Source organism: Mya arenaria, chromosome 14 (genome assembly GCF_026914265.1).
Source record: "Mya arenaria isolate MELC-2E11 chromosome 14, ASM2691426v1".
Lineage (NCBI taxonomy): Eukaryota > Metazoa > Mollusca > Bivalvia > Myida > Myidae > Mya > Mya arenaria.
In genome coordinates this window covers 14,178,820-14,192,038 of record NC_069135.1, presented here as the reverse complement: position 1 = coordinate 14,192,038, position 13,219 = coordinate 14,178,820, and the positions used below count along the sequence as shown (strand labels likewise).

At 36.3% G+C, this 13,219-nt stretch overlaps 1 protein-coding gene across 2 annotated transcripts; it reads left to right on the top strand.

The window, feature by feature from the left end:
• Window positions 1-500: 500 nt before the first annotated feature.
• LOC128218459 (interleukin enhancer-binding factor 2 homolog) lies at window positions 501-12,594 on the top strand. 2 transcript variants are annotated; one of them, XM_052926132.1, is made up of 13 exons: window positions 501-619; window positions 934-1,034; window positions 1,468-1,567; window positions 4,282-4,410; window positions 4,770-4,872; window positions 5,570-5,635; window positions 6,815-6,931; window positions 7,320-7,398; window positions 7,690-7,777; window positions 8,049-8,110; window positions 8,555-8,669; window positions 11,382-11,469; window positions 11,807-12,594. In XM_052926132.1, exons 2-13 carry the CDS (start codon window positions 937-939, stop codon window positions 11,935-11,937), a joined length of 1,176 nt encoding a protein of 391 aa, XP_052782092.1. In that variant the 5' UTR covers window positions 501-619; window positions 934-936; the 3' UTR covers window positions 11,938-12,594. The 2 variants fall into 2 exon arrangements, with proteins under 2 accessions (XP_052782092.1, XP_052782091.1); XM_052926131.1 differs by having other exon boundaries at window positions 4,261-4,410.
• Window positions 12,595-13,219: the final 625 nt, after the last annotated feature.

The following is a 13,219-nucleotide window of genomic DNA, read 5'->3' as shown; positions in this document are numbered from 1 at the left end:
TTTATACTAAAATCATTAAACAAATAAAAGCTCTTATTACATGTTAGATATTGTTATTGGTCCCAAATTAATTCTAATAAAAATAACGACATAAAAATTTGCAACATTCCGCTATCGCGAAACAAGGAAAACATTAGTATTAGAACGCCTTCTTTGTCTATATTGGTCGCAGTTTTCACACCCTTTCTTTATTTATGTCGTCCGCACTATACAACGTTTTCTATATCGTCCGCTAAAAGACCGCATTTTAGCGCGACCTGTAGGCTACAATGAGAATTTTAATGCAATGTAAAAATTCTGCATTACAGTGGCGTGTTTTATTCTAACCTTTCGTATCTACCATCTGGGAGTAGAATTGGTCCCAGATGCCATGCACTTGTTCTTTTGCTACTTTGTATTGTTTCATGTTATTTTATATACTCAATTACAATCGGAACTCCTCGGCTAGTATCAAGATATGGTCTATCTCGAAGCTTGCCGGAGATGGCCGAGTTGTTACGATTGACTCAATTATTGACATGAAGACTGAAAGTTTCCTGTATCATATGTTGTGTGCTACGCTTTTCATTATTTTACGCATGCGCATTTGTTCGCTAAACATTTCCGGTCAAAACAAAGCGTGGGTTTCTTTCTAAATAAAGCATTTTCTTATGTTATATGATTCAACTAACATGAATAAATATTGCATTTGATATGATAAACAATGTTAGGTTAACAAATCCGAAAAATTCCGTGCATGATGCTACAGTTGGCATATTTTCTATACATAGTTGAACAGGCATAGAAGTCGGATGTCTATTCGGACAATTGACAACTGTTCAGATTTATTTTCATTTTATAAATATCATTAAAGAGTATTTTTTAAACACTTATACAAGAATAAAATGTTAGCAGAATATCTTTTGTGACCAAGGTCCTGCTTATTACTTTTAGATAATGCCAGGTGGTAGACCTTTTAGGCGTGGACGCGGTGGTCCGATGATGCGTGGCGGGATGATGAGAGGTGGCATGATGGGATTCAAACCAGGACCACCGTATGTATATTTTCAATTGTAGCGCCTAAAATTTTCTGGGCAGGATAAACAAGAGAAAAACATTCAACCACGTTTTATTTGGTAATCCCGTAACAGAGTGTCATGATGTATTTACTCAATCCAAAAACTATTCAATTCTCAAAAAACAATCCTTTCCTTTTATATCATTCCTAACATCCAATAAGTCCATTATAATCCAACAATCCCTAAGTTCCACTGAATCCAATATTTCCGAAACATCCATTTCCGTTACACAGTGTTATTTACAGCCTGAACTATATTTTGAGTACTTTTAGGGCATATTTTTTAAAAAGTGGTGATAATAATTGTGCAGCTTGATTGATGATGTAATTTCTTGAAAAAATCTCTGTAAATAATGATATAAATATATTTCAATGATTTAAGTTCACCCTTTTATTTATTCTTTATATAGATTCCGGGCATTTATACCACACATTCCATTCGACATTACCCAGTGTGAGACAAGTTTCCCCCAGGCACGTCCAGCAACAGATGATAAACCTCTTGCAGATGTAAGTAAAGCATTTTTTGGTTATTGGCCTTTTGCATATTGAAATGCCCAATTTGCAAAAAATGAGTGTGCAAAGGAATTGCCTTTCGACCTGTTTTTCATGCAACCTTGTATGGCTGTGTTAAATTCCTTCCAAGTGGTTATAAACAATTATTTAACTTTTTTTATGCGACTGCCTGTCAACCTGTCAAATAACCCTGATGCTTAGTTTTTAAGTGGTGGCGTTATGATTATTTCTACTAATTCGACCAACCAGAACAGTGTTATCCGTACCTATCGAGTAGTCTGGTCAACGTTTATAGTAATGTGTACAGTAGATAAAAAAAATGTCAACTTAAGAAGGGAGAACTGTAGAGAAATTTAAACTTGACTGAGGCGTTTCATTTTTCAAAATAGCTGATGATAGGGGAGATTCAGTCTAAATGGTAACAAAATTTGGAATTTATTGGTTGGTATTTATAAAAACAATGTTAGTAGTACTGAAAATAGTGACATACATTAACAAACATATCTTTTTTAAAGTGGTTAAGACTACCAAGCAAATTACAATATGCAGACTCTGAGATTGTGACTTTATCAGCATCTAAGGAACATTTTTCAAATATTATTTAAAAGATCATTTTATTTAGTTTCATAAACCTTTATTGTACAAATAATATTTTTTTATTTTATACATTTATCTGTTTTTATCTGTATAAACTGTTTTAACACACATATTAATTGTAGTGAAATGAATATGGTTCACATTTTTAACCAGGTTTTCACATAGTGAAACTCACCTATGAAACTGAATAACTGTAGTAAGGGTTGACATATCTTGACCAAACTTGGTCTATAGAAAGAGTTTATGGGTACCTTTCATGGGATTGCGTTTGGGGTCCCTAGGGTCAAGGTCAAGGTCACTGTTACTAAAAATAGGAAAATGGTTGAAACTGAATGAATTAAGTTTGGGATGACATATCTTGACTAAACTTGGTCTATAGGAAGAGTTTATGGAGACCTTTCATGGGATTGCGTTTGGGGTCCCTAGGGTCAAGGTCACTGTTACTAAAAATAGAAAAATGGTTGAAACTGAATTACTTTAGTTAGGGTTGACATATCTTGACCAAACTTGATCAATAGGAAGAGTTTATGGAAACCTTTCAAGGGATTGTGTTTGGAGTCCCTAGGGTCAAGGTCAAGGTCAGTGTTGCTAAAAATAGAAGAACGGTTGAAACTGAATAACTTTAGTGAGGGATGACATATCTTGACTAAGCTTGGTCTATAGGAAGTGTTTATGGAGACCTTTGATGGGATTGTGTTTGGGGTCCCTAGGTTCAAGGTCAAGGTGACTGTTACTAAAAATAGAAAAACGCTTAAAACTGAATAACTTTAGTAAGGGTTGACATATCTTGACCAAACTTGGTCTATAGAAAGAGTTTAAGGGTACCTTTCATGGGATTGCGATTGGGGTCCCTAGGGTCAAGGTCAAGGTCACTGTTACTAAAACTAGAAAAACGTTTGAAACTAAATAACTTAAGTTCAGTATGACATATCTTGACTAAACTTGGTGTACAGGAAGAGTTTATAAATACCTTTCATGGGATTGCGTTTGGGGTCCCTAGATTCAAGGTCAAGGTCACTGTTACTAAAAATAGAAAAATGGTTGAAACTGAATAACTTAAGTTAGGGTTGACATATCCTGACACAACTTGGTATAATGTAAGAGTTTATGGATACCTTTCAATGGATTGCATTTGGGGTCCCTAGGTTCAAGGTCACTGTTACTAAAAATAGAAAAACAGACACAGACTGAACTTCTTCTGTCAATCATTAAAAACCTGGTTTCGGCGCATTGTGGCGTTTCTTGTTGATTTATATCACAACTGGGACCAATAATCTTACTCCCAGTTCACAATATCTTTTATACAATATCTTTAATGCTTATCCTTAGTTAAGAGACTAATTGTCTTAAGAGACCAGTTTTTTTTCTCAGAGAGGTTCCTAAAAAAGGCTTGACATACATGTACATGCATTTCATGATGTCAAGATGGAACTGCTATTTTCATGGACTTTTGACTTGTTCACATTTAAGGGACGTGTTTGTGTTGTAGGCTCACAATAAAGATTGATTCCAATTACCAAAATGATCAAAATTAAAATGGGTATAACTTGTGTACAAATAAAAAATATTAGCCCTTATGAATGGGTTTTGAATTAAAAGTTACATGACCATATAATCTCAGTTTATCAAATAAATGTTTCATTTTAATTGCAAACATATTTGCTTGCAACAATGATAAAACCTCATCAGGAGTTGAATAATAGCCCTTTTTTCATAACTTTTAATAATAAAAAGAAGAGGGAATGCTTTATTTTGCCGAAAAGCTTCTGAACGCTTATTTAAAATTAAATGACTTTTGGCTTGGATTGACCAAATTTAGCTGAAATCAGTAACTGTATCTATAAGAAGCTGTTTCATGTTTTTTCATAAAGTAAATATAATAACTGTCTGATATTCAATCAATTTGAAAAAACTTTTTGCAAACATAAAATCTCTGAAATGAATGAGTACCGTAAATGTGTTGCATGTATGTACCGGTAGTCTTATGTAATTTTTTTGAAGGCCTTTTGTATGGACACACATTAATGTTGACAATGTTTGTTTCGCAAATGAAATATGTGTAGTTCTATTATGACCTTTCCTTTACCGAGAATCGTTTACCAACCTGGCAGGCGCTGTTAAAACGGAATGGCGATCTCACCCCTTCCACCACAGAGCAGGCCTCGATACTGAACCTCGTGACAAAGATCAACACTGTCCTTGACAGCGTCACTATCACACCTGGAAACTTTGATGCTGCTGTAAGACCCGCCACAACAGTTCTTACTCAATAGAATGAATATTACATATTAGTATTTTATTCCCCTTGAAGATGGTAACAGACTTTACTATATCATTTTAGTTCTTTCTTCAAAGTATTGATACTCTTAACTTCATAGGTAAGTAATTTGTTGTATAATAAGCACATTCTGTTTACATCATGTATCATAGTTATGATGTAAGAAATCAATATGCTGTGTACACTGTAATGTAGTGCAAGTATTTTATTTAAAACTTTTAACTGTTCAAAGGTAATTTCTGTTTAGTTAACAAAACGTACACTTGATTAATTTGCCAAGATACCACTTAAGAGTAAAAAGGAGTTGATGTGTGCTTTCAGCAAATAGAGGAAGTCCGTCAGGTTGGTCCGTTCAAGAAGGGCACAATGATGGCAGGAAGCAATGTGGCAGACATTGTGGTCATGCTGAAGACTCTCCCTACAAGTGAGTTCAACTGAGCATTACTTGGTCTGAAAATACTTCTTGTCCGAATGAAAGTGATTCTTTTTGTTGTTCATCTGAGTCCTATACTCATTGTTTTTCATTGGGGCTCGTTGTTTTGACCCGGTAATTTTGCCCATGACTGATGGTTCTGAAGTATGTGAGTCCATCGAACCATTCATGCAGGTTTTGAATTAATCTGGTTAAAGGGGGATGTTCACTTTGCACTGCTTCTGTTTCATTTCATTTTTCCTCATTGTGAATGGTAAAAAGTTCATATATCATATATTAATGTAGATTGCATAAAAATATTTTATTAGTATATTTTTGGACTTGAACAAGAACAAATGCTACTTGTACTGGTATACATGTTCATTTTATTAACCACAAGCCAAGATAACATTTGGGTGCCAAGTATAATCCATTGTAATTATGCAATGTTCATCTGGTGGGGAAAAACTGCTGGACTGCTTGCTTTGCCACTGTAATCTCAGTGGCAGTGAGCTCGATAGTAAGATAGTTAAAGTGTCTCTATATTTCCATGACCGGCTACAGAACAGGAAAGAAAATAAAAGCACAGATTTAGTCATTATGCTTCTGTCATAGTTATATAATTTAATATAATAACATGCAAATCTCCATTAAGAAATAAATGGTAGATTGGTTGTCATCAGCTAATGATGAATGCCTTGACTTTCAGAGGAGGCAGTTACAGCTCTCGGGAACAAAGTGTTGGATGACTTGAGGACAGCTGAGCCCAGGGAAGGTTTGTCTCAAGCTTTGTAACATATCATCAGTTCTCTGTGGTATTTCATGTTTATAAAATTGCATTTATTCCTGTATAAACATTACATCGCTGTCTTGTACATTATGTAGATTCCTTTTATTGTATTCACAGAAATCTATCAGAAATTTAATGTCATTTCATTCCCAGATAAACACAGTATACTTTTTGTGTCACCTGACTAGGCGACATATAGGGGTTAGTTTTGTCGGCGGTGGCGGTCACGTCCCATTTTCTCTTGTCCTGGGCATATCTCGTAAACTATTAGTGTTATTAACTTGAAATTTCATACATAAATAGATCTCATTGAGGGCAAGTGCAGTGCATAAAATGTTACTCTTGCTTCCATATATTCAGAGTTATTGCCATTTGTTAATTTTCATGCTTAAAGTTTAGTCCGGGCATATCTTGTAGAATATAAGATTTATCAACTTGAAACTTCATATGTAAGTAGATCTCATGGAGGGCAAGTGCAGTGCACAATAACATTAACTCTTGCTTTCTTAGATTTAGAGTTATTGTCCTTTGCAATTTTCATGCTTAAAGTTTTGTCCGGGGCATATCTTAAAGAATATAAGAGGTATCAACTTGAAACTTCATAGCTAGATAGATCTCATTGAGGGCAAGTGTAGTGCGTTAGAACCGTAACTCTTGCTTCCATATGTTTAGAGTTATTGCCCTTTGTTAATTTTGAAGCTTGAATTTTGTCAGGGGCATATATCATAAACTATTGGAGGTATCAACCTGAAACTAAATAGGTAGATAGATCTCATTGAGGGCAAGTGCAGTGCACTAGAACCGTAACTCTTTCTTCCATATTTTTAGAGTGCCCTTTGTTTATTTTTGTTGTTAATTTTGGACGGCTTAACTTTGTTACCCTCACTTTAAATGCCACCTACACTTGAAAGTTAAATGGCAACATCATTGTCTATAAATGAATAAAATGCCAATCTAACAGCTATAATGTTGACAGTAAATAAATCGCCAGGCTACACATCAGTCTCGTGGAGTTCTAGTTGATTGTTTAAACATGCTTCTTTTCCATATTATAAACTATCAAAACAGCAACAACATTTCAATGATTCACCAGATAACATTCATATTAAGTTGGTACCTTGAGACTGAAATTGAATATGTGTAAAATATACTACGTTATTTCAGTGTTGTCTATGTTGACGAGTGAGACTGGATTCGAGATCAGTTCCTCAGATGCCACCGTCCGCTGTCTCATCACAACCATACCTCCAAACCTGAAGAAACTTGACCCTGACCTTCATTGTAAGTTTATTCATAAGAATATGGTTCACAGCTTAAACCCTGTTTTAATGTTATATATGACATTATCATACCGCGAAGAAGGTGGTTTGGTGACAAACAAGATCTGGATAGAGGTAGAAGCCAATGACAACTTTTCCATGCACTTAGAACCTCTGCAGTCTGCATTAAGTTTGATTCACCTTTACTTGGTTTCATTGCTTATATCTTTCATTATAGCTTAAATTCTGTGCAACTTAAAAAGGAAAACTAAAATGTTGCATGTGTGAGAGATGAAATGTTTCCAAATCAATATTTTGCTGTAAAATGTTCTTCTAGTTACTGCATATTGGTATACTACCAGTTAATAGTGTAATAAAATAATGGGATAATTGTTTATTTCTGTTTTCAGTGGACTCCAAGATCATGAACAGTCACCTGGCTGCAATAAGACATGCTCGCTGGTTTGAGGAAAATGCATCTCATTCAAGGTGAAACTTGTTATGAGCTGGGCTGATTTATGTATACCAAAGTAGCCAAAAGTGTGCTAATATTCATTGCTATCATACCGTAGTCTGATTTGCAGTATTGCAGGTATTTTTGTTTGAAATCAGCAAAAAAGAGTGAAACATAAGTAGTTCTAAGTTGTACACATTGTTGCTTCCATTGCATGTTCATGTCAAGGAAATCATCTCTTTTTGTAAAATAGTTTTGTTTCTTAATAAATGTGAAGATATGAAAATCTTCACATGATTTTTCACTAACTGCCTTGATTGTTTCAGTATTAAAGTGTTAAACCGGCTTCTGCAGGACTTGAAGAATCGGTTTGAAGGTTTCTCACCACTCACATTCTGGATCATAGATCTCCTGGTAATGTTACCTAGTGTGGTCATACAGAATTTGTGTGTGTACATCCTTCTCTCTATTGATATAACCTGAAATTTTCATAGATAACATCACATCAGTAGAAATTATATAGTTTTAATCAGATTATTGCTTAAATTTATTTTTCTTGGATGCTTATGAACACAAATTTTAATCCTCTGAGAAAAACATTTTCTGTACAAATTCTGTTTTCTTGAAATAGTTCATAAAATCTGTATGCTGGCTTGTTTAGTTAATACGGGTGTTGTTGTTTTAGTCGCACTATGCCATCATGAACAATCCAGCCAGACAACCCCTCCCCATCAACACAGCATTCAAGTATGTATAAAACACTTCTAATTGTAAAGAGAAAAGATGATATATGTTTGAAGAAGTAGTGAGATTTTTTTTATTAATGCTACCATTACATTTTAAAATCAGGTCAAAACGATGCATCTTTGAAGCCATTTTCTGTTAAATATGATGTTGGCAAATCATTTCTCAATGTGATTAATTGATTCTGTGCTGGTAAAGTATGCATGTAAATTATCATAAGGAGTTTTTACTGTCTGCATTAACAAAATTGAACCAGAATTTTGAAGACTTAGAATTAAACTTTATTTGTAAGTCAAATTTCTAGAAAGGAAGTCTGCATTTTTCACAAGTTCTTATTCTGCAATACATTCATTTGGCTTCCCCTATCCTATAGTCAGCTGCAATCACACATTTTGAAAACAGAAAGTCTCAGGCTAGAGGTTATATGCAAACTCATGGATATTTCAGACGCTGCCTACAGATTCTTGCAGCAGGCTTTTTCCTTCCTGGCTCTGTGGGCATCACAGATCCGTGTGAGCAGGGCACCGTCCGTGTTCACACCATCATGACACTAGAACAACAGGTATAGTAGACCATTGCGAGCAAGGCACCGTCCAGACTTAACACTATAATGACACTAGAACAACAGGTATAGTAGACCATTGCGAGCAGGGCACCGTCCAGACACACACTATAATGACACTAGAACAACAGGTATAGTAAACCATTGCGAGCAGGACACCGTCCAGACTTAACACTATAATGACACTAGAACAACAGGTATAGTAGACCATTGCGAGCAGGGCACCGTCCAGACTTAACACTATAATGACACTAGAACAACAGGTATAGTAAACCATTGCGAGCAGGGCACCGTCCAGACTTAACACTATAATGACACTAGAACAACAGGTATAGTAGACCATTGCGAGCAGGGCACCGTCCAGACTTAACACTATAATGACACTAGAACAACAGGTATAGTTGACCATTGCGAGCAGGGCACCGTCCAGACACACACTATAATGACACTAGAACAACAGGTATAGTAGACCATTGCGAGCAGGGCACCGTCCAGACTTAACACTATAATGACACTAGAACAACAGGTATAGTAGACCATTGCGAGCAGGGCACCGTCCAGACTTAACACTATAATGACACTAGAACAACAGGTATTGTAGACCATTGTGAGCAGGGTACCGTCCAGACACACACTATAATGACACTAGAACAACAGGTATAGTAAACCATTGCGAGCAGGGCACTGTCCAGACACACACTATAATGGCACTAGAACAACAGGTATAGTTGATCATTGCGAGCAGGGTACCGTCCAGACACACACTATAATGGCACTAGAACAACAGGTATAGTTGATCATTGCGAGCAGGGTACCGTCCAGACACACACTATAATGACACTAGAACAACAGGTATAGTAAACCATTGCGAGCAGGGCACTGTCCAGACTTAACACTATAATGACACTAGAACAACAGGTATAGTAAACCATTGCGAGCAGGGTACCGTCCAGACACACACTATAATGGCACTAAAACAACAGGTATAGTTGATCATTGCGAGCAGGGTACCGTCCAGACACACACTATAATGACACTAGAACAACAGGTATAGTTGACCATTGCGAGCAGGGCACCGTCCAGACTTAACACTATAATGACACTAGAACAACAGGTATAGTAGACCATTGCGAGCAGGGCACCATCCAGACTTAACACTATAATGACACTAGAACAACAGGTATAGTAAACCATTGCGAGCAGGGCACCGTCCAGACTTTACACTATAATGGCACTAGAACAACAGGTATAGTAAACCATTGCGAGCAGGGCACCGTCCAGACTTAACACTTTAATGACACTAGAACAACAGGTATAGTAAACCATTGCGAGCAGGGCACCGTCCAGACTTAACACTATAATGGCACTAGAACAACAGGTATAGTAAACCATTGCGAGCAGGGCACCGTCCAGACTTAACACTATAATGACACTAGAACAACAGGTATAGTAAACCATTGCGAGCAGGGCACTGTCCAGACTTAACACTATAATGGCACTAGAACAACAGGTATAGTAAACCATTGCGAGCAGGGCACTGTCCAGACTTAACACTATAATGACACTAGAACAACAGGTAAAGTAAACCATTGCGAGCAGGGCACTGTCCAGACTTAACACTATAATGACACTAGAACAACAGGTATAGTAAACCATTGCGAGCAGGGCACCGTCCAGACTTAACACTATAATGACACTAGAACAACAGGTATAGTAAACCATTGCGAGCAGGGCACCGTCCAGACACACACTATGACACTAGAACAACAGATATTGTAGACCATTGCGAGCAGGGTACCGTCCAGGCTGAGACTTTAATGACACTAGAACAATAGATATTGTAGACAATTACAAGCTGGGCACCGTCCAGACACACACTATAATGATACTAGAATAACATGTAAAGTAGACAATTACAAGCTGGGCACCGTCCAGACACACACTATAATGATACTAGAATAACATGTAAAGTAGACAATTACAAGCTGGGCACCGTCCAGACACACACTATAATGATACTAGAATAACATGTAAAGTAGACAATTACAAGCTGGGTACCGTCCAGACACACACTATAATGATACTAGAATAACATGTAAAGTAGACAATTACAAGCTTGGCACCGTCCAGACACACACTATAATGATACTAGAATAACATGTAAAGTAGACAATTACAAGCTGGGTACCGTCCAGACACACACTATAATGATACTAGAATAACATGTAAAGTAGGCAATTACAAGCTGGGCACCGTCCAGACACACACTATAATGATACTAGAATAACATGTAAAGTAGGCAATTACAAGCTGGGCACCGTCCAGACACACACTATAATGATACTAGAATAACATGTAAAGTAGACAATTACAAGCTGGGTACCGTCTGCACTCACAACAACATGACACCAGATTATAAAGGGGACTGAATTCAGTAAAAATGCAGCTTACTTAATGGAGTAGGTGATCACAAGAGTAGAACTAGTTTTGTATTTTAAGTATAAGTTCATTGTAGAAGGTAAATACATTGTCGTGTTCCCCATGTGAATTAAATATTAAAATATGTTTTGTGTAGCTCTCATTAAGGAGAACCTGTCAATTAATTGGAACACATTCCATACAGTAAATCAGTATAAAGCCTTAACAACCATATTTAATAGTGATTCACTATATTATACTTCTTCGATAATACTGTGATATGCTATATTCCAGGACCAGGTATGCTACACTGCCCAGACTCTTCTACGCGTTCTCTCACACGGGGGATTTAAACAGATTCTTGGGATGGAGGGCAATGCCAGTATGTTTTCTTTATTTCTTTACTGGGAATAATGCAATCTGACTGTTTCGGATGTAACAATGGCCATTTATGTTTATTAAAATTATTTTGGAGACAAGTTTTTTTGGATGATATTCACTTTTTGCTTTTATTTTAACATAAAATTTATATAAAGACTTAGTCGCTATAGTGAGTTATATGATTTGGTTATTGTAACATTAAACATTTTAATGATTATTAGGCTTTATATTAACAGCATGTTTTCCTTTCTTAGCTTTTGATAAAAATCTTCATCAAAATGAAATTCATACTCCTTTATAATGATATAATTTTACAGTCGAGACATGTTTTATTCCAGCAATAGCCACAGAGATGAGCGTATGGGAGGGTGTGGTGGTGACGCCATCTGACAAGGCGTACGAGAAACAGGAGAAACAGGAAGAAGAAGAGGAAGAGGAAGAAGACGAAATGGAGACAGAAAACAAATAGTCCTACTGAAAGTAGTCCTCCAGGAGAAAAGTCTATAAAGAAAGTAGTCCTAGATGATATAAGGCCACTAATCAAACAAAACTCTTCTGAAGTCAATTTTGCGCATGTTCTGTAAGACTAAAAGAGAATAGCAGAACACAATGAATACTGCTCCTAGGTATTTTGTGCACACTGAAAACTCTCGAAAAAGTTATATTGTATTGTTTTAAAAAGATATTTGTTTTCTGTGGATATATTGTGTATTGTAAAAAAATTATAAAAGGTGGTTTTGTTGTGGTTAGTGCAATTGAATCAAAGATGGACAACATACGACACTTTCAATGTGTTACTGTTTTGGAATATCGGGAAGAGATGCTTTCAAGATTGGGATCAACATGGCATAATACTGTGAACTTACCTTTAAATACAACATGTATATGAAGAGCACACAGGATTTACTGCATCATAGACTGGTTGGTTTAACATTTAATAGGAATTTCAAATAAGAATCAAAGCTGCTTCTTCAGCATGTCTGTTAATTATACAGTATTGAACTCTGTGTGAAGTTTTGATCATCATTGTAAATGTCTTTATGTCATTATTGGTCATATATTATTGATCATTTTAATGAGTCTATTGTGATGTGATCTTGTATATATAAAATACTTAAACTTCAAATAGTGTGTTGTTTATTTATAAAGAAATAATTGTTTGAAGTGTCCAGACAGACTCCGAAAATGTGCCAATACAATTGAGTACTCTTTCAGGGGAGGGGGCGCATCATTATAGATTAGTCTGCCTTTATTTGCTTCCGCTCTTTCGTCCGTCACAAAATATTGTCATGCGATCTCTAAACATTTAGTCAGAGTCACAAATCTTAACAGCTATGTTGAATAGCATATGAAGTTGTGCACTTGAGACCTAGTAATGCAGAGTTATGGCCCTTGACTTAGTTAGACAATAGCATATAGAGTTGTGCACTTGAGACCTAGTAATGCAGAGTTATGGCCCTTGACTTAGTTAGACAGTAGCATATAGAGTTGTGCACTTGAGACCTAGTAATGCAGAGTTATGGCCCTTGACTTAGTTAGACAATAGCATATAGAGTTGTGCACTTGAGACCTAGTAATGCAGAGTTATGGCCCTTGACTTAGTTAGACAATAGCATATAGAGTTGTGCACTTGAGACCTAGTAATGCAGAGTTATGGCCCTTGACTTAGTTAGACAATAGCATATAGAGTTGTGCACTTGAGACCTAGTAATGCAGAGTTATGGCCCTTGACTTAGTTAGACAATAGCATA

Bases quoted from the DNA above. Each gene is read 5' to 3' on its own strand.
- LOC128218459 (XM_052926131.1), top strand. From the start codon at position 937: ATGCCAGGTGGTAGACCTTTTAGGCGTGGACGCGGTGGTCCGATGATG. The intron at 1,568-4,260 runs GTAAGTAAAGCA...TCCTTTACCGAG, and splicing joins ATGATAAACCTCTTGCAGAT to AATCGTTTACCAACCTGGCA. The intron at 4,873-5,569 runs GTGAGTTCAACT...CTTGACTTTCAG, and splicing joins GCTGAAGACTCTCCCTACAA to AGGAGGCAGTTACAGCTCTC.